Source organism: Oncorhynchus masou, chromosome 9, assembly GCF_036934945.1.
Source record: "Oncorhynchus masou masou isolate Uvic2021 chromosome 9, UVic_Omas_1.1, whole genome shotgun sequence".
NCBI classification, from domain to species: Eukaryota; Metazoa; Chordata; class Actinopteri; order Salmoniformes; family Salmonidae; genus Oncorhynchus; species Oncorhynchus masou.
Genome location: NC_088220.1, coordinates 13,057,913 through 13,077,397, shown reverse-complemented (window position 1 = coordinate 13,077,397; position 19,485 = coordinate 13,057,913). Strand labels below are relative to the sequence as shown.

Here is a 19,485-nt window from a genome sequence, read left to right as displayed (position 1 = left end):
AGAAACGCTATTAGAGCCCAAGAAGTCCTCACACTTCAAATACAAATCAGGATAATAATACTAAACAGAAACAACATTGTGGACTACAATCTGGAGGAACTGAACGAGTTACACCAAGTTACCCTGCAGATGTACCATTTAGGACTTCTGGAATTACTGGAGAGGAGAGGGGAGAGAGGGAGAGAGGACGGAGAGAGGGAGAGAGGACGGAGAGAGGACGGAGAGAGGGATAGAGGACGGAGAGAGGGAGAGAGGACGGAGAGAGGGAGAGGACGGAGAGAGGGATAGAGAGGACGGAGAGAGGGATAGAGGACGGAGAGAGGGAGAGAGGACGGAGAGAGGGATAGAGGACGGAGAGAGGGATAGAGGGGACGGAGAGAGGGATAGAGGACGGAGAGAGGGATAGAGGACGGAGAGAGGGATAGAGGACGGAGAGAGGGACGGAGAGAGGGATAGAGGGGACGGAGAGAGGGATAGAGGACGGAGAGAGGGGAGAGAGGACGGAGAGAGGGATAGAGGACGGAGAGAGGGAGGACGGAGAGAGGGATAGAGGACGGAGAGAGGGATAGAGGACGGAGAGAGGGATAGAGGACGGAGAGAGGGGACGGACGGAGAGAGGGATAGAGGACGGGAGAGAGGACGGGATGGAGGACGGGGAGAGAGGACGGAGAGAGGGAGAGAGGACGGAGAGAGGGATAGAGGACGGAGAGAGGACGGGAGAGGAGGACGGAGAGAGGACGGAGAGAGGGGAGAGAGGGATAGAGGACGGGAGAGGGATAGAGGACGGAGAGAGGGATAGAGGACGGAGAGAGGACGGAGAGAGGGAGAGAGGGATAGAGGACGGAGAGAGGGATAGAGGACGGAGAGAGGGATAGAGGACGGAGAGAGGACGGAGAGAGGGAGAGAGGGATAGAGGACGGAGAGAGGACGGAGAGAGGGATAGAGGACAGAGAGAGGGATAGAGGACGGAGAGAGGGATAGAGGACAGAGAGAGGGATAGAGGGACGGAGAGAGGGATAGAGGACGGAGAGAGGGATAGAGGATGGAGAGAGGGATAGAGGACGGAGAGAGAGGACGGAGAGAGGACGGAGAGAGGGATAGAGGACGGAGAGAGGGATAGAGGACGGAGAGAGGGATAGAGGACGGAGAGAGGACGGAGAGAGGACGGAGAGAGGGATAGAGGACGGAGAGAGGGATAGAGGACGGAGAGAGGGATAGAGGACGGAGAGAGGGATAGAGGATGGAGAGAGGGATAGAGGACGGAGAGAGGGATAGAGGACGGAGAGAGGGATAGAGGACAGAGAGAGGGATAGAGGACGGAGAGAGGGATAGAGGACGGAGAGAGGGATAGAGGACGGAGAGAGGGAGAGAGGGATAGAGGACGGAGAGAGGACGGAGAGAGGGATAGAGGACAGAGAGAGGGATAGAGGACGGAGAGAGGGATAGAGGACAGAGAGAGGGATAGAGGACGGAGAGAGGGATAGAGGACGGAGAGAGGGATAGAGGATGGAGAGAGGGATAGAGGACGGAGAGAGGACGGAGAGAGGACGGAGAGAGGGATAGAGGACGGAGAGAGGGATAGAGGACGGAGAGAGGGATAGAGGACGGAGAGAGGACGGAGAGAGGACGGAGAGAGGGATAGAGGACGGAGAGAGGGATAGAGGACAGAGAGAGGGATAGAGGACGGAGAGAGGACGGAGAGAGGGAGAGAGGGATAGAGGACGGAGAGAGGGATAGAGGACAGAGAGAGGGATAGAGGACGGAGAGAGGACGGAGAGAGGGGGATAGAGGATAGAGGACGGAGAGAGGACGGAGAGAGGGATAGAGGACAAAGAGAGGGATAGAGGACGGAGAGAGGGATAGAGGACAGAGAGAGGGATAGAGGACAGAGAGAGGGATAGAGGACGGAGAGAGGACGGAGAGAGGGAGAGAGGGATAGAGGACGGAGAGAGGACGGAGAGAGGGATAGAGGACAGAGAGAGGGATAGAGGACGGAGAGAGGACGGAGAGAGGGAGAGAGGGATAGAGGACGGAGAGAGGACGGAGAGAGGGATAGAGGACAGAAAGAGGGATAGAGGACGGAGAGAGGGATAGAGGACAGAGAGAGGGATAGAGGACGGAGAGAGGGATAGAGGACGGAGAGAGGGATAGAGGAGGGAGAGAGGGATAGAGGACGGAGAGAGGACGGAGGGATAGAGGACGGAGAGAGGGATAGAGGACGGAGAGAGGGATAGAGGAGGACGGAGAGAGGGATAGAGGACGGAGAGAGGGATAGAGGACGGAGAGAGGGATAGAGGACAGAGAGAGGGATAGAGGACGGAGAGAGGGATAGAGGACGGAGAGAGGGATAGAGGATGGAGAGAGGGATAGAGGACGGAGAGAGGACGGAGAGAGGACGGAGAGAGGGATAGAGGACGGAGAGAGGGATAGAGGACGGAGAGAGGGATAGAGGACGGAGAGAGGACGGAGAGAGGACGGAGAGAGGGATAGAGGACGGAGAGAGGGATAGAGGACGGAGAGAGGGATAGAGGACGGAGAGAGGGATAGAGGATGGAGAGAGGGATAGAGGACGGAGAGAGGGATAGAGGACGGAGAGAGGGATAGAGAGGACAGAGAGAGGGATAGAGGACGGAGAGAGGGATAGAGGACGGAGAGAGGGATAGAGGACGGAGAGAGGGATAGAGGACGGAGAGAGGACGGAGAGAGGGATAGAGGACGGAGAGAGGACGGAGAGAGGACGGAGAGAGGACGGAGAGAGGGATAGAGGACGGAGAGAGGACGGAGGGAGAGGACGGAGAGAGGGATAGAGGACGGAGAGAGGGATAGAGGACAGAGAGAGGGATAGAGGACGGAGAGAGGGATAGAGGATGGAGAGAGGGATAGAGGACGGGAGGAGAGAGGGATAGAGGACGGAGAGAGGGATAGAGGACGGAGAGAGGGATAGAGGACGGAGAGAGGGATAGAGGACGGAGAGAGGGATAGAGGACGGAGAGAGGACGGAGAGAGGGATAGAGGACGGAGAGAGGACGGAGAGAGGGAGAGAGGACGGAGAGAGGGATAGAGGACGGAGAGAGGGAGAGAGGACGGAGAGAGGGATAGAGGACGGAGAGAGGGATAGAGGACGGAGAGAGGACGGAGAGAGGGATAGAGGACGGAGAGAGGACGGAGAGAGGGATAGAGGACGGAGAGAGGGAGAGAGGACGGAGAGAGGGATAGAGGACGGAGAGAGGGATAGAGGACGGAGAGAGGACGGAGAGAGGGATAGAGGACGGAGAGAGGGAGAGAGGACGGAGAGAGGGATAGAGGACGGAGAGAGGGATAGAGGACGGAGAGAGGGATAGAGGACGGAGAGAGGGATAGAGGGCGGAGAGAGGACGGAGAGAGGGATAGAGGACGGAGAGAGGGAGAGAGGACGGAGAGGGAGAGAGGACGGAGAGAGGGAGAGAGGACGGAGAGAGGGAGAGAGGACGGAGAGAGGGAGAGAGGACGGAGAGAGGGAGAGAGGATGGAGAGAGGGAGAGAGGGATAGAGGACGGAGAGAGCGAGAGAAAGAGAGAGTGAGTCTGTGTATGTGTGTAGATGTGTGTGTTCATGCATGTACAGTATCTGTCTATGTGTATGTCTGTGTGTGTGTATGTGTGTGTGTGTTGGGTGGGGGCTATGATGGTGACACGGTCAGGGAGGGCTCTGGATAGTTAGGGTTCAATGTCTCTTCACCTCCGGATGTCTGTGGCCTCAGAGCCTTCCTGCTCCGCCGCCACCCCAGCCTCGGGGCTCTGTCGACGGGGACCCTGGCTGCGGCTGCGGGGGTGGGCGTTGAAGCCGCCTTTACTGGGCTTGTCCTTGTCCCCCTGTCGGGGGGGTCTGGGGTGGTCTGGCTCGGAGTGGGGGGACCTGTGGCGGCGGTGGTCGGGGGAGGCGGGGGCCTGACCAGGAGGGGGGGTGAGGGAAGAGCAGACACTCAGGCTGTCACAGAGAGCCCCCCAGTTCTGCTCACACTGCAGTCGGACGCTCCTGGTTAAGGCCTCCTTCACCTCCTCCCCACAGCTCAGTAGGATGTTGACCAGCTCCACATACGGCCTGTGGGTAGGAGAGAGACCGAGAGAGAGAGAGGTCATGGGATTATTATACTATTATATGAATATAGGGCTGCACATCCACAGCTTGGTATGGGTGGTTTACCTTCTAGGTAAGTCAAAATGGGAAGAGGCAGAGAGAAGAGTAGAAAGAGGTAGTAGAGAAAGGCAGCGAGAGTGATGGAGAGGGAGGACGAGACAGACAAAGGGTCAGAGAGAAAGAGAGACATAGTACTTCTCACCCTTTAGGGAAGAGAAGAAGGGATGATACGGAGAGAGGGAGAGAAAAAAACACACTGATGAATGCCTACATCCTCACCCTTTAGGGAAGAGGTCCTGGAAGTGGATCATCTCCACCATGACAGCAACGTTCTGCTTGGCTGCAGAACACAGGTTGTGTCTGAGGTAACACTCTCTCTGCAGCTGGAACACCATCTCTTTAATGGCCAAGCACTTCCTGCTGATGCAGCTGAACTTGTGTCTTAAGCCATGGGCCATGCACTTCAGAGCATCCTTGATGAACGACTTACCCTAAACACACACAGTAGACATAGAACACTCAACCCTGACCCTAAACACACACAGTAGACATAGAACACTCAACCCTGACCCTAAACACACACAGTAGACATAGAACACTCAACCCTGACCCTAAACACACACAGTAGATATAGAACACTCAACCCTAAACACACACAGTAGACATAGAACACTCAACCCTGACCCTAAACACACACAGTAGACATAGAACACTCAACCCTGACCCTAAACACACACAGTAGACATAGAACACTCAACCCTGACCCTAAACACACACAGTAGATATAGAACACTCAACCCTGACCCTAAACACACACAGTAGACATAGAACACTCAACCCTGACCCTAAACACACACAGTAGACATAGAACACTCAACCCTGACCCTAAACACACACAGTAGACATAGAACACTCAACCCTGACCCTAAACACACACAGTAGATATAGAACACTCAACCCTAACCCTTACCCTAAACACACAGACATGTAGAACACTAAATCCTAACCCTAACAGACATATAGAACACTCAACCCAAACAGAACTATAGAACACTCAACCCTAACCCTAACAGAACTACACAACACTCAATCCTAACCCTAAAAGAACTATAGAACACTCAACCCTAACACTAACAGAAATATAGAACACCTAACCTTTACAGAACTATACAACACTCAAACCTAACCCTAGCATACATATAGAACACTCAAACCTAACCCTAGCATACATATAGAACACTCAAACCTAACCATAACAGAACTATAGAACACTCAACGCTAACCCTAACAGAACTATAGAACACTCAACACTAACAGAACTATAGAACACTCAACCCTAACCCTAACAGATATATAGAACACTCAACCCTAACCATAACAGACATATAGAACACTCAACGCTAACCCTAACAGAACTATAGAACACTCAACGCTAACCCTAACAGAACTATAGAACACTCAACCCTAACCTTAACAGAACTATAGAACACTCAACGCTAACCCTAATAGAACTATACAACACTCAAACCTAACCCTAACAGAACTATAGAACACTCAACGCTAACCCTAACAGAACTATAGAACACTCAAAACTAACCCTAACAGAACTATAGAACACTCAACCCTAACCCTAACAGAACTATAGAACACTCAACGCTAATCCTAACAGATATATAGAACACTCAGCCCTAACACTAACAGACATATAGAACACCTAACCTTTAAAGAACTATACAACACTCAAACCTAACCCTAGCATACATATAGAACACTCAAACCTAACCATAACAGAACTATAGAACACTCAACCCTAACCATAACAGACATATAGAACACTCAACCCTAACAGAACTATAGAACACTCAAACCTAACCATAACAGACCTATAGAACACTCAACCCTAACCATAACAGAACTATAGAACACTCAACGCTAACCCTTACAGATATATAGAACACTCAACCCTAACCCTAACAGAAATATAGAACACTCAACCCTAACCCTAACAGAACTATAGAACACTCAACCCTAACCCTAACAGAACTATAGAACAATCAACGCTAACCCTTACAGACATATAAAAAAACACTCAACCCTAACCCTAACAGATATATATAACACTCAACCCTAACCCTAACAGAACTATAGAACACTCAACCTTAACCCTAACAGAACTATAGAACACTCAACCTTAACCCTAACAGATATATATAACACTCAACCCTAACCCTAATAGACATATAGAACACTCAACCCTAACCCTAACAGAACTATAGAACACTCAACTTTAACCCTAACAGATATATATAACACTCAACCCTAACCCTAATAGACATATAGAACACTCAATCCTAACCCTAACAAAACTATAGAACACTCAACGCTAACCCTAACAGAACTATAGAACACTCAATCCAAACCCCAACAGACATATAGAACACTCCACCCTAACCCTAACAGAACTATAGAATACTCAAACCTGACCCTAACAGAACTATAGAACACTCAACCATTGTACTTAACATGTATTTTACCAGTTAGATTGACTGAGAAGACATTCTCTTTTACAGCAATGACCTTGGGAATAGATGCAAGGGAGAGGAGAGTGGTTGAATTGACCAATTGGAAGCTGGGGATTATTGGATTGGTTGATTGTGCTGTACCAATAAAAACCTACTAACCCCTGAACATACAGTGCATTCGAAAAGTATTCAGACCCCTTGACTTTTTCCACATTTTGTTACGTTACAGACCTATTCTAAAATTGATTACAAAACAAATCCTCATCAATATACACACAATACCTTATAATGACAAAAAAAACTGTTTTTTAAATATTTTTGCAAATGTATTAAAAATAAAAAACTGAAATATCACATTTACATACGGTACCAGTCAAAGTTTGGACACATCTACTCATTCAAGGGTTTTTCTTTATTTTTACTATTTTCTACATTGTAGAGTAATAGTGAAGACATCAAAACTTTGAAATAACACATATGGAATCACATAATAACCAAAAAAGTGTTAAACAAATGAAAATATATTTGATATTCTTCGAAGTAGCCACCCTTTGCCTTGATGACAGCTTTGCAGACTCTTGGGATGTGTGCTTAGGGTTGTTGTCCTGTTGGAAGGTGAACCTTCGCCCCAGTCTGAGGCCTGATTGGTAGAGTGCTGTAGATATGGTTGTCCTTCTGGAAGGTTCTCTCATCTCCACAGAGGAGTTCTGGAGCTCTGTCAGAGTGACCATTGGGTTCATGGTCGGCACCCTGACCAAGGCCCTTCTCCCCCAATTGCTCAGTTTGGCCGGGCTAGCAGCTCTAGGAAGAGTCTTGGTGGTTCCAGATTTCCTCCGTTTAAGAATGATGGAGACCACTCTGTGGTCATGCACTGTCAACTCTGGGCACTTATATAGAAAGGAGTGTGCCTTTCCAAACCATGTCCAATCAATTGCTTTTTTTTCACCTTTATTTAACCAGGTAGGCTAGTTGAGAACTAATTCTCATTTACAACTGCGACCTTACCACAGGTGTTCTCCAATCAAGTTGTTGAAACATCTCAAGGATGATCAATGGAAACAGGATGCACCTGAGCTCAATTTCGAATCGCATAGCAAAGGGTCTGAATACTTGTGTAAATAAGAGCTTTTATACATTTGCTGAAATTTCTAAAAACCTGTTTTGACTTTGTCACTATAGTGTATGGTGTGTAGATTGATGAGGATTTTTTATGTATTTAATCTATTTTAGAATAAAGCTGTAACGTAAGAAAATGTTGTAAAAGTGAAGGGGTTTGAATAGTTTCTGAATGCACTGTAGATGTTCTAGTTGTAGGATGGTTAGAACTCCTTCTGATGGCCCAGTGAGAGGCCGGGACAGAGCCTGTTCTACCCGTCTGAAAGGGGATCTGGCTAGGCATGGTGCCAGCTGGCTACCCCTGGCCCTGGAGCCCTCTGACCTGACACACAGAGACCTGACCTCTGTGGGAGAGGGAAGGGAATTGGGGAACACAAACACATACAAACGCACATGTTGGCAAACACACTCAATAAATCCATGTGTGCACTAACATACACGCATGCACACACATACACATGTAGACTTAAACACACACACACACACACGCAGAGTGCCTTACCTGGGAGTCGAACTTTCCGGCGTTGTGTAGGAAGGTCAGACAGATCTCCTGCAGGCCTCTGATCTCACAGGAGTTGTTCTCAAAACACTCAAACACACCACAGCCCACATCTCCTGCACTCACCAGACAGTGCTGGATCTCAGCTGGAGCGAGAGAGAGATGGAGAGAGTTGTCACTGACACTTACAGTCTACTATCAAGCATCAACCTCTATCCCCATTACATGTAATGATACAGGCCATGGTCTTAAGCATGGTCTCAGAGCTGTTATTTCCTTTTTATCCCTAAACTGTTATTTCCCTGTTGTCTCAGAGCTGTTATTTCCCTGTTGTCTCAGAGCTGTTATTTCCCTGTTGTCTCAGAGCTGTTATTTCCTTGTTGTCTCAGAGCTGTTATTTCCTTGTTGTCTCAGAGCTGTTATTTCCCTGTTGTCTCAGAGCTGTTATTTCCCTGTTGTCTCAGAGCTGTTATTTCCCTGTTGTCTCAGAGCTGTTATTTCCCTGTTGTCTCAGAGCTGTTATTTCCTTGTTGTCTCAGAGCTGTTATTTCCTTGTTGTCTCAGAGCTGTTATTTCCCTGTTGTCTCAGAGCTGTTATTTCCCTGTTGTCTCAGAGCTGTTATTTCCCTGTTGTCTCAGAGCTGTTATTTCCTTGTTGTCTCAGAGCTGTTATTTCCTTTTTATCCCTAAACTGTTATTTCCTTGTTGTCTCAGAGCTGTTATTTCCCTGTTGTCTCAGAGCTGTTATTTCCCTGTTGTCTCAGAGCTGTTATTTCCTTGTTGTCTCAGAGCTGTTATTTCCTTGTTGTCTCAGAGCTGTTATTTCCTTGTTGTCTCAGAGCTGTTATTTCCCTGTTGTCTCAGAGCTGTTATTTCCCTGTTGTCTCAGAGCTGTTATTTCCCTGTTGTCTCAGAGCTGTTATTTCCCTGTTGTCTCAGAGCTGTTATTTCCTTGTTGTCTCAGAGCTGTTATTTCCTTGTTGTCTCAGAGCTGTTATTTCCCTGTTGTCTCAGAGCTGTTATTTCCTTGTTGTCTCAGAGCTGTTATTTCCCTGTTGTCTCAGAGCTGTTATTTCCTTGTTGTCTCAGAGCTGTTATTTCCCTGTTGTCTCAGAGCTGTTATTTCCCTGTTGTCTCAGAGCTATTATTTCCCTGTTGTCTCAGAGATATTATTTCCTTGTTGTCTTCTTTTTAACTCTCTAACCTATGATTCTGTTAGTAGAGTAAGAGTTCTAGGCCCCTTTCCTCAAATACAGACCCCCCCCCTCCTTTGTCCATGCGTAACAAACAAAATATGTATTTCATGTTTTCATCATTTCCCACCAGGTGACTCTCTGGCCAATCAGTACCATGAATCATTCCGTTAGGGAGAGGAGAAGAAGGAACTGTACTTAGGTCTGGACATCCAGGCTGAGAGTTGAATTCCCATGGCAGAGAGACTGGCTCCTATGTGGACCCTGGTCCACAGTAGTGCACCATATAGGAAACAAGGTGTCATTTGGGACGCTCCCTCTTTCTACTGTCAGTGTAGTAGATACATACTAAACCAGCCTCCAGGCTTCAGCGTCAGAGATAAGAAAACTACATCTCTCCTCTTCTCTCCACAGAGAGAGACAGACCAGAGGGGTGTGCAGATGAATGCAGGGTGACAGAGAGATTATTACTGTGTCATTCTGCGTCAAAATACATCTGCATTGCCTGGCGTGAGGATAGGAGGGGATGCTGCACTGCAGATACCGATACAGCGTTGGGTATTACAGGAGAACATACCAACGCAGAAGTCATTACTATTGTGCCTTTAGTCAACCGGTGTCCGTTTTCCTGGTATTAAACAAGCATGTAGATGAGTGACTGTGTATTCGTTTATATATAATTAGTCTTTCCTGTCTGTGCTGCCAGGTACACATATTTGACACCCTTCAACTTTTCACAGGATCTTTCTAAGTGACTAACTGGCCGGGATGCTGTGGAGAGATGGACTAGACTGGTGATTGGACTGGAGCGGACAGGTGACTGGACTGAAGTAGACAGGTGACTGGACTGAAGTAGACAGGTGACTGGACTGAAGTAGACAGGTGATTGGACTGAAGTAGACAGGTGACTGGACTGAAGTAGACAGGTGACTGGACTGAAGTAGACAGGTGACTGGACTGAAGTAGACAGGTGACTGGACTGAAGTAGACAGGTGACTGGACTGAAGTAGACAGGTGACTGGACTGAAGTAGACAGGTGACTGGACTGGACTAGACTGGTGACTGGACTGGAGCGGACAGGTGATTGGACTGAAGTAGACAGGTAATTGGACTGAAGTAGACAGGTGACTGGACTGGACTAGACTGGTGACTGGACTGGAGCGGACAGGTGATTGGACTGAAGTAGACAGGTGTTTGGACTGAAGTAGACAGGTGATTGGACTGAAGTAGACAGGTGACTGGACTAGAATGGTGATTGGACTGAAGTAGAGAGGTGATTGGACTGAAGTAGACAGGTGACTGGACTGAAGTAGACAGGTGATTGGACTGAAGTAGACAGGTGACTGGACTGAAGTAGACAGGTGACTGGACTGAAGTAGACAGGTGACTGGACTGAAGTCGACAGGTGATTGGACTGGAGTAGACAGGTGATTGGACTGAAGTAGACAGGTGACTGGACTGAAGTAGACAGGTGACTGGACTGAAGTAGACAGGTGATTGGACTGACGTAGACAGGTGATTGGACTGAAGTAGACAGGTGACTGGACTGAAGTCGACAGGTGATTGGACTGGAGTGGACAGGTGATTGGACTGAAGTAGACAGGTGATTGGACTGAAGTAGACAGGTGATTGGACTGAAGTAGACAGGTGATTGGACTGAAGTAGACAGGTGATTGGACTGAAGTAGACAGGTGATTGGACTGAAGTAGACTGGTGACTGGACTGGAGCGGACAGGTGATTTGACTGAAGTAGACAGGTGACTGGACTGAAGTGGACAGGTGATTGGACTGAAGTAAACAGGTGATTGGACTGAAGTAGACAGGTGATTGGACTGGAGTAGACAGGTGATTGGACTGAAGTAGACAGGTGACTGGACTGAAGTAGACAGGTGACTGGACTGAAGTAGACAGGTGATTGGACTGACGTAGACAGGTGATTGGACTGAAGTAGACAGGTGACTGGACTGAAGTCGACAGGTGATTGGACTGGAGTGGACAGGTGATTGGACTGAAGTAGACAGGTGATTGGACTGAAGTAGACAGGTGACTGGACTAGAATGGTGATTGGACTGAAGTAGACAGGTGATTGGACTGAAGTAGACAGGTGACTGGACTGAAGTAGACAGGTGATTGGACTGAAGTAGACAGGTGATTGGACTGAAGTAGACAGGTGACTGGACTGAAGTAGACAGGTGACTGGACTGAAGTAGACAGGTGACTGGACTGAAGTAGACAGGTGATTGGACTGACGTAGACAGGTGATTGGACTGAAGTAGACAGGTGACTGGACTGAAGTAGACAGGTGACTGGACTGAAGTAGACAGGTGACTGGACTGAAGTAGACAGGTGATTGGACTGAAGTAGACAGGTGACTGGACTGAAGTAGACAGGTGATTGGACTGACGTAGACAGGTGACTGGACTGAAGTCGACAGGTGATTGGACTGGAGTGGACAGGTGATTGGACTGAAGTAGACAGGTGATTGGACTGAAGTAGACAGGTGACTGGACTAGAATGGTGATTGGACTGAAGTAGACAGGTGATTGGACTGAAGTAGACAGGTGACTGGACTGAAGTAGACAGGTGATTGGACTGAAGTAGACAGGTGATTGGACTGAAGTAGACAGGTGACTGGACTGAAGTAGACAGGTGACTGGACTGAAGTAGACAGGTGACTGGACTGAAGTAGACAGGTGACTGGACTGAAGTAGACAGGTGACTGGACTGGACTAGACTGGTGACTGGACTGGAGCGGACAGGTGATTGGACTGAAGTAGACAGGTAATTGGACTGAAGTAGACAGGTGACTGGACTGGACTAGACTGGTGACTGGACTGGAGCGGACAGGTGATTGGACTGAAGTAGACAGGTGTTTGGACTGAAGTAGACAGGTGATTGGACTGAAGTAGACAGGTGACTGGACTAGAATGGTGATTGGACTGAAGTAGAGAGGTGATTGGACTGAAGTAGACAGGTGACTGGACTGAAGTAGACAGGTGATTGGACTGAAGTAGACAGGTGACTGGACTGAAGTAGACAGGTGACTGGACTGAAGTAGACAGGTGACTGGACTGAAGTCGACAGGTGATTGGACTGGAGTAGACAGGTGATTGGACTGAAGTAGACAGGTGACTGGACTGAAGTAGACAGGTGACTGGACTGAAGTAGACAGGTGATTGGACTGACGTAGACAGGTGATTGGACTGAAGTAGACAGGTGACTGGACTGAAGTCGACAGGTGATTGGACTGGAGTGGACAGGTGATTGGACTGAAGTAGACAGGTGATTGGACTGAAGTAGACAGGTGATTGGACTGAAGTAGACAGGTGATTGGACTGAAGTAGACAGGTGATTGGACTGAAGTAGACAGGTGATTGGACTGAAGTAGACTGGTGACTGGACTGGAGCGGACAGGTGATTTGACTGAAGTAGACAGGTGACTGGACTGAAGTGGACAGGTGATTGGACTGAAGTAAACAGGTGATTGGACTGAAGTAGACAGGTGATTGGACTGGAGTAGACAGGTGATTGGACTGAAGTAGACAGGTGACTGGACTGAAGTAGACAGGTGACTGGACTGAAGTAGACAGGTGATTGGACTGACGTAGACAGGTGATTGGACTGAAGTAGACAGGTGACTGGACTGAAGTCGACAGGTGATTGGACTGGAGTGGACAGGTGATTGGACTGAAGTAGACAGGTGATTGGACTGAAGTAGACAGGTGACTGGACTAGAATGGTGATTGGACTGAAGTAGACAGGTGATTGGACTGAAGTAGACAGGTGACTGGACTGAAGTAGACAGGTGATTGGACTGAAGTAGACAGGTGATTGGACTGAAGTAGACAGGTGACTGGACTGAAGTAGACAGGTGACTGGACTGAAGTAGACAGGTGACTGGACTGAAGTAGACAGGTGATTGGACTGACGTAGACAGGTGATTGGACTGAAGTAGACAGGTGACTGGACTGAAGTAGACAGGTGACTGGACTGAAGTAGACAGGTGACTGGACTGAAGTAGACAGGTGATTGGACTGAAGTAGACAGGTGACTGGACTGAAGTAGACAGGTGATTGGACTGACGTAGACAGGTGACTGGACTGAAGTCGACAGGTGATTGGACTGGAGTGGACAGGTGATTGGACTGAAGTAGACAGGTGATTGGACTGAAGTAGACAGGTGACTGGACTAGAATGGTGATTGGACTGAAGTAGACAGGTGATTGGACTGAAGTAGACAGGTGACTGGACTGAAGTAGACAGGTGACTGGACTGAAGTAGACAGGTGATTGGACTGAAGTAGACAGGTGACTGGACTGAAGTAGACAGGTGACTGGACTGAAGTAGACAGGTGACTGGACTGAAGTAGACAGGTGATTGGACTGACGTAGACAGGTGATTGGACTGAAGTAGACAGGTGACTGGACTGAAGTAGACAGGTGACTGGACTGAAGTAGACAGGTGACTGGACTGAAGTAGACAGGTGATTGGACTGAAGTAGACAGGTGACTGGACTGAAGTAGACAGGTGATTGGACTGACGTAGACAGGTGACTGGACTGAAGTCGACAGGTGATTGGACTGGAGTGGACAGGTGATTGGACTGAAGTAGACAGGTGATTGGACTGAAGTAGACAGGTGACTGGACTAGAATGGTGATTGGACTGAAGTAGACAGGTGATTGGACTGAAGTAGACAGGTGACTGGACTGAAGTAGACAGGTGATTGGACTGAAGTAGACAGGTGATTGGACTGAAGTAGACAGGTGATTGGACTGAAGTAGACAGGTGACTGGACTGAAGTAGACAGGTGACTGGACTGAAGTAGACAGGTGATTGGACTGGAGTGGACAGGTGACTGGACTGAAGTAGACAGGTGACTGGACTGAAGTAGACAGGTGACTGGACTGAAGTAGACAGGTGATTGGACTGACGTAGACAGGTGATTGGACTGAAGTAGACAGGTGACTGGACTGAAGTAGACAGGTGACTGGACTGAAGTAGACAGGTGACTGGACTGAAGTAGACAGGTGATTGGACTGAAGTAGACAGGTGACTGGACTGAAGTAGACAGGTGATTGGACTGACGTAGACAGGTGATTGGACTGAAGTAGACAGGTGACTGGACTGAAGTCGACAGGTGATTGGACTGAAGTAGACAGGTGATTGGACTGAAGTAGACAGGTGATTGGACTGAAGTAGACAGGTGACTGGACTGAAGTAGACAGGTGACTGGACTGAAGTCGACAGGTGATTGGACTGAAGTAGACAGGTGATTGGACTGAAGTCGACAGGTGATTGGACTGAAGTAGACAGGTGATTGGACTGAAGTAGACAGGTGATTGGACTGAAGTAGACAGGTGATTGGACTGAAGTAGACAAGTGATTGAACTGGTGACTGGACTAGACTGGTGACTGAACAGGTGACTGACCTGGACTAGACAGTGTTCCTGTCCCTATACTGCACTATAGAAGATAGAGTGGGACACATACAACGTTTCATAATGCAGCCCAGTGTGACATGACTCTGGTAAGACCAGTGGTTGATGTTTACATTCAAACCGGATTATCCAAATATACAGAAGAGAAGATGTGTAACAGTCCAGTCCAAGGCTGTAGTAGGTTGGCAGTTGGCATCACCCTTGGGGCTCTCGCTGTCCATGTAACTCAGTTGGTAGAGCATTACGCTTGCAATGCCAGGGCTGTGGGCTCAATTCCCACGGGGGATCAGTATGACAAATGTATGTACTCACTCCAGTAACTGGCTCTGGATAAGAGCATCTGCTAAATGGCTAAAATGTAGATGTTATACAATCTTATACAACGCCTGGCCAGTGGCAGCCAAGGAGGACAGGAATAAAACAAATGATAGTGGACAGAAATGAAATGACCAGGAGAGAGGGAAAAGTCTGCCTGTTAACCCCAAATGGTAGGATATTTAGAGAGGCCTTCCCTTTGGCTCCAGACTAAGGCGCAGCGGTCTAAAGCACTGCATCTCAGTGCTCGAGGCATCACTACAGACCCTGGTTCGATTCCAGGCCGTGATCGGGAGTCCCATAGGGCGGTGCACAATTGGACCAATGTAGTCCGGGTTAGGGTTTGGCAGGGGTAGGCCGTCATTGTAAACAAGAATGTGTTCTTAACTGACTTGCCTAGTTAAATAATGTATAGTGTATTTGGCACGCGGTGTTCGGCTGCACATGGGCCTATTATAAGTGTTTATTTTGGACAACATGGGTTCAAACAAAAATGTATTTTCAAAACTTCTGTAATCAGTCTTGAAGAGCCACAGAGAGAGTGAGTCCCCATCATCTCCCTCTCCTCTCCTCGTCACTGCCACTGAGGCATTCGGTAAACATAGGATAGTACCGATTACTATACTGCGATGGTATTCCATATGGGCCAATCTTGAAAGGGTAAGCATGTTTTAGACATCATAGGATATATGAGTCTTGGACATACAGCATGTGTCCTAGTTGGAGATATGCATTAATATACCCAGAGCAAATCACTGGAAGTGTCATATTTGATAGCCTAGGCAGATTAATCTCACGAGCCCTCCGGTCGGAGTAAATAAAGAATTAAAGCAGCATATTTACTTGAGAAATGATGCTTGTCAACAAGGACTGCTCTGTTGGGGGGGTGTGTGTGTGTGTGTGTGAGATATGCATTAATATACCCAGAGCAAATCACTGGAAGTGTCATATTTGATAGCCTAGGCAGATTAATCTCACGAGCCCTCCGGTCGGAGTAAATAAAGAATTAAAGCAACATATTTACTTGAGAAATGATGCTTGTCAACAAGGACTGCTCTGTTGGGGGGAGGTAGTGTGTGTGTGTGTGTGTGTGTGTGAGAGAGAGAGAGAGAGAGAGAGAGAGAGAGAGAGAGAGAGAGAGAGAGAGAAGGGTATGTAGTCACTGGGTTTAACTTGGTGCGCTGCAGGAAAGTGAGCTGCTCTCGGCAGCGAGTGCTTGTGTTGGCGTTTACACGGGAATGTGCCTGGCTCGTCCGATCTGGCCGCAACGTGCATTGAATTACACAGTGGTGTGGGACTCTGACTGACTGAGGGACTCTACTGTGCAGAGCTGCATCAGGGCTGTCCCTGCAACTACAAGGATTAGAAACCCTTACATTCTCGTGATTTTTATATTGAATAAGAGATATAAGTATTTATTTCATAACATTGGTTATTTAGCATTGACCGTAGGCCTTTCCGAAGGGACTAGGATTCCTGTTAAGGATGCGGAGCCTCAGCCCTGCATGAGGCGATTGCATCATTCCCTATCAGCATGCTTTGTAGGAGCCTAACAATCAACAGTTAACGCCTGGAGTCCACTGTAAGGACCAGGACAACAAAAGCGTTTGCTGGACAAGAGTACTTAACATCTTTGAACGTAATTTGCGAACCGATTTTACATGCAGACTCGTGTGAAACATTTCGGCAGTCAGACGTTTGTAGCGGGTGTCCCTAAAACACAGCGCGCTGAATGATCGGCAGTTGAACGCTAGATCCAGATTAGGTGCGATGTGTGCCTTAAAGCGGTTACCGTGAATTTCACAGTATTTTACATGCAGCTGTAATACTATTGACTGTATTATACTTAAGCAATAAGGCCCCATGGGATGTGGTATATGGTCAATATACCACAGCTAAGGGCTGTTCTTAGGCACAACACAAAGTGGTAAAATACCACACACCCCTGAAGTGCCTTATTGCTATTATAAACTGGTTACCGACGTCATCAGAGCAGTAAAAGTACATATTGTGTAATAACCCTTGGTATAGTCTGATATACCACGACTGTCAGCCTATCAGCATTCAGGGTATGCTACTTTAATCCGAATGAATGAACGACTAAATTAATTAATGGATGAATGAAATTCATTCAGGGGAGGGGGGTTTGTATTTCACAGTATTTACTGTAATTACAATGGATTTGTGCAAGCAGGTTGGCCACTTGATAAAATGTCTAAACATTACACTATATTAATGAATATTTTGTGTTTTATATCAATTGCACTTTATATCAACTGGCAACAACTACAGGGCAAAACAGACCAAAAGAACTTGGCGAAATGCTCAACCATTTCATTTAAGACGTACTGCCACTCTAATATGGCCCCTATACATTTTAAATTGATTTGCCACTATAACCCAATAGGAGTTAAATTGGTACAGCATTCTCACTCACAGGTGCAACAAATATAGCATGTTACAAGGCACGCCTCAAAATATGTTAATAAGCCAGACACAACAATACCTTTCCCCCACTAGTGGTCAAATGTGTTTGATGCTCCAGAGATACAGTAAGGCACTGTATTATATGGGGTGAAATTACAGTAACATTCAAAAATACAGCAATTTTCACATAATGCACCATCATTTACATTATTCTGCAATTAAACATTTCAGAGTTGTATTTTATTTTACTGTTTAGAATACCTCAAATGACCTTATAAATTACAGTTTTCCATTACAGTGTAGCCTAGGCTCTATTGTAGCCACATGATAGTCACTCAACTGTGGTAGCTTGTTCATAGGCTAAGTAATTTTGCCAAGTTTGTTTCATTTAAATGCAAAACGCATACTGGTTGCCAATGGATCGGCTGGATGTTGGCTAACTTTGAACCAAGCACATTGTAACGAGCATACGCGGAAAAAAAAAACAACTCAAACGCGCACACGCACAAACACCTAGAGGCGCTGCCATATACGTTATCTATCTTGACCTACCTTGTGCCTGTCTATTAATAGTTTACTAACATATTGCATTTCTGTCACCCTGTATTTACAATATATCCCCTTTCTGGGGGATATATTAATCTCATCCATGATAAAGCCAGTATTTCGGTCAAGAAACAGATGAATGCAGAGGGAGAGAGAGAAATAACTGTTCCTCGCTCCAAAATACACCGCGCTGAGGGCACGTGCACACAAGCATGCGGTCCCGCTCGCGCAAATGTATCCCACTGATCTGTATTCTGATAACATCATTTCAACATCGACCCACTTCCCATACCAAATCCGTCAGCGTTCTCTCTCTCTCTCTGCGCGTGCGTGCTCTTTCTTACCTGTGTTCTGCAGAGACATCCGTCCTTTCTGGCTTGCCGGTTTCTCTGACGGGTTGTCATGAACATCGATATTATCCAATCCCACCACTTGCTCCAAAAGTGACAAAACCAGCAGCACTATTGCAAATTTAAACAACATTTCTGCCTCTAGCTGTGAAGACCAGTATGTACCTGTGCTAAAGTCTGCCTTCCCTCTGCTCTGAGACAATGATGCAGTGTTGTATCGGAAACGCGCCGGTCCAACCAGCCAGTCTGCTCTCTGTCTGTCCGTGGTAACTCTGTAGCACTCACGGCTGTAGACTGTATTCTAGCGGGCAGCGCAGAGAGTGAGACAGAAAGAGAGAGTGAGCGCTGGGACAGCAGGGATGCTGCCTATATTTCCCAGAGCCCGGGCGGGTCGTCAATTTAGATGGAGTCAAGCAGGTGTTGTCAGCCAAGCTCAGCGACCAATCAGAGACGCAGACATCCACGTCCAAGGTTGAGATGGGAGTGTCCAGTGAAAGTCCCGTCTTGCCATAAAAGCTCCTCTTGTTAAAAAAAAAGAGTGTATGAGTAGGTGGTTATTTACTAGTGTTTGGCTAAGAAACCTGTCTCTTGTTGTTGCTTGCATCTGAGGAAGGAAAACATTTTTAAACAGACTTGTCAGAATCATGTTGGCATGCCAACAGCTATTAGCCTACAATGTAATAACATGTAATGATATTAACAGGACACATCTGTTGTGGTTTGATTTATGTAATACTTTGAATAACATATTGGTGGATATAAGGTAAAACATTATTGGCAAATAGATTTTCCCACAACGTATGAGGAAACAGTGTATTGAGTGGTATTATATTGTTCCCATTGCTAGCATTACTCTATTTTGGCTATAATATATTTGCTACTTTATTACATGTTTCTATTTATGAATTTGTTGTTAATTGCAGTTGCACCATCCACTATGCCTATATGATGCACGTTTCCTAA

General features: G+C 47.2%; 1 protein-coding gene across 1 annotated transcript; it reads right to left on the bottom strand.

Annotated features, from left to right (window-relative positions):
- Window positions 1-2,990: 2,990 nt before the first annotated feature.
- LOC135545157 (stanniocalcin-2-like) lies at window positions 2,991-18,842 on the bottom strand. Its single transcript, XM_064972789.1, has 4 exons — window positions 18,517-18,842; window positions 8,257-8,399; window positions 4,396-4,607; window positions 2,991-4,080 (listed from the first exon to the last, which is right to left on the bottom strand). The coding sequence occupies exons 1-4, from the start codon at window positions 18,653-18,655 to the stop codon at window positions 3,714-3,716; spliced, it is 861 nt and encodes a 286-aa protein (XP_064828861.1). The 5' UTR covers window positions 18,656-18,842; the 3' UTR covers window positions 2,991-3,713.
- Between the last annotated feature and the right edge of the window lie 643 nt (window positions 18,843-19,485).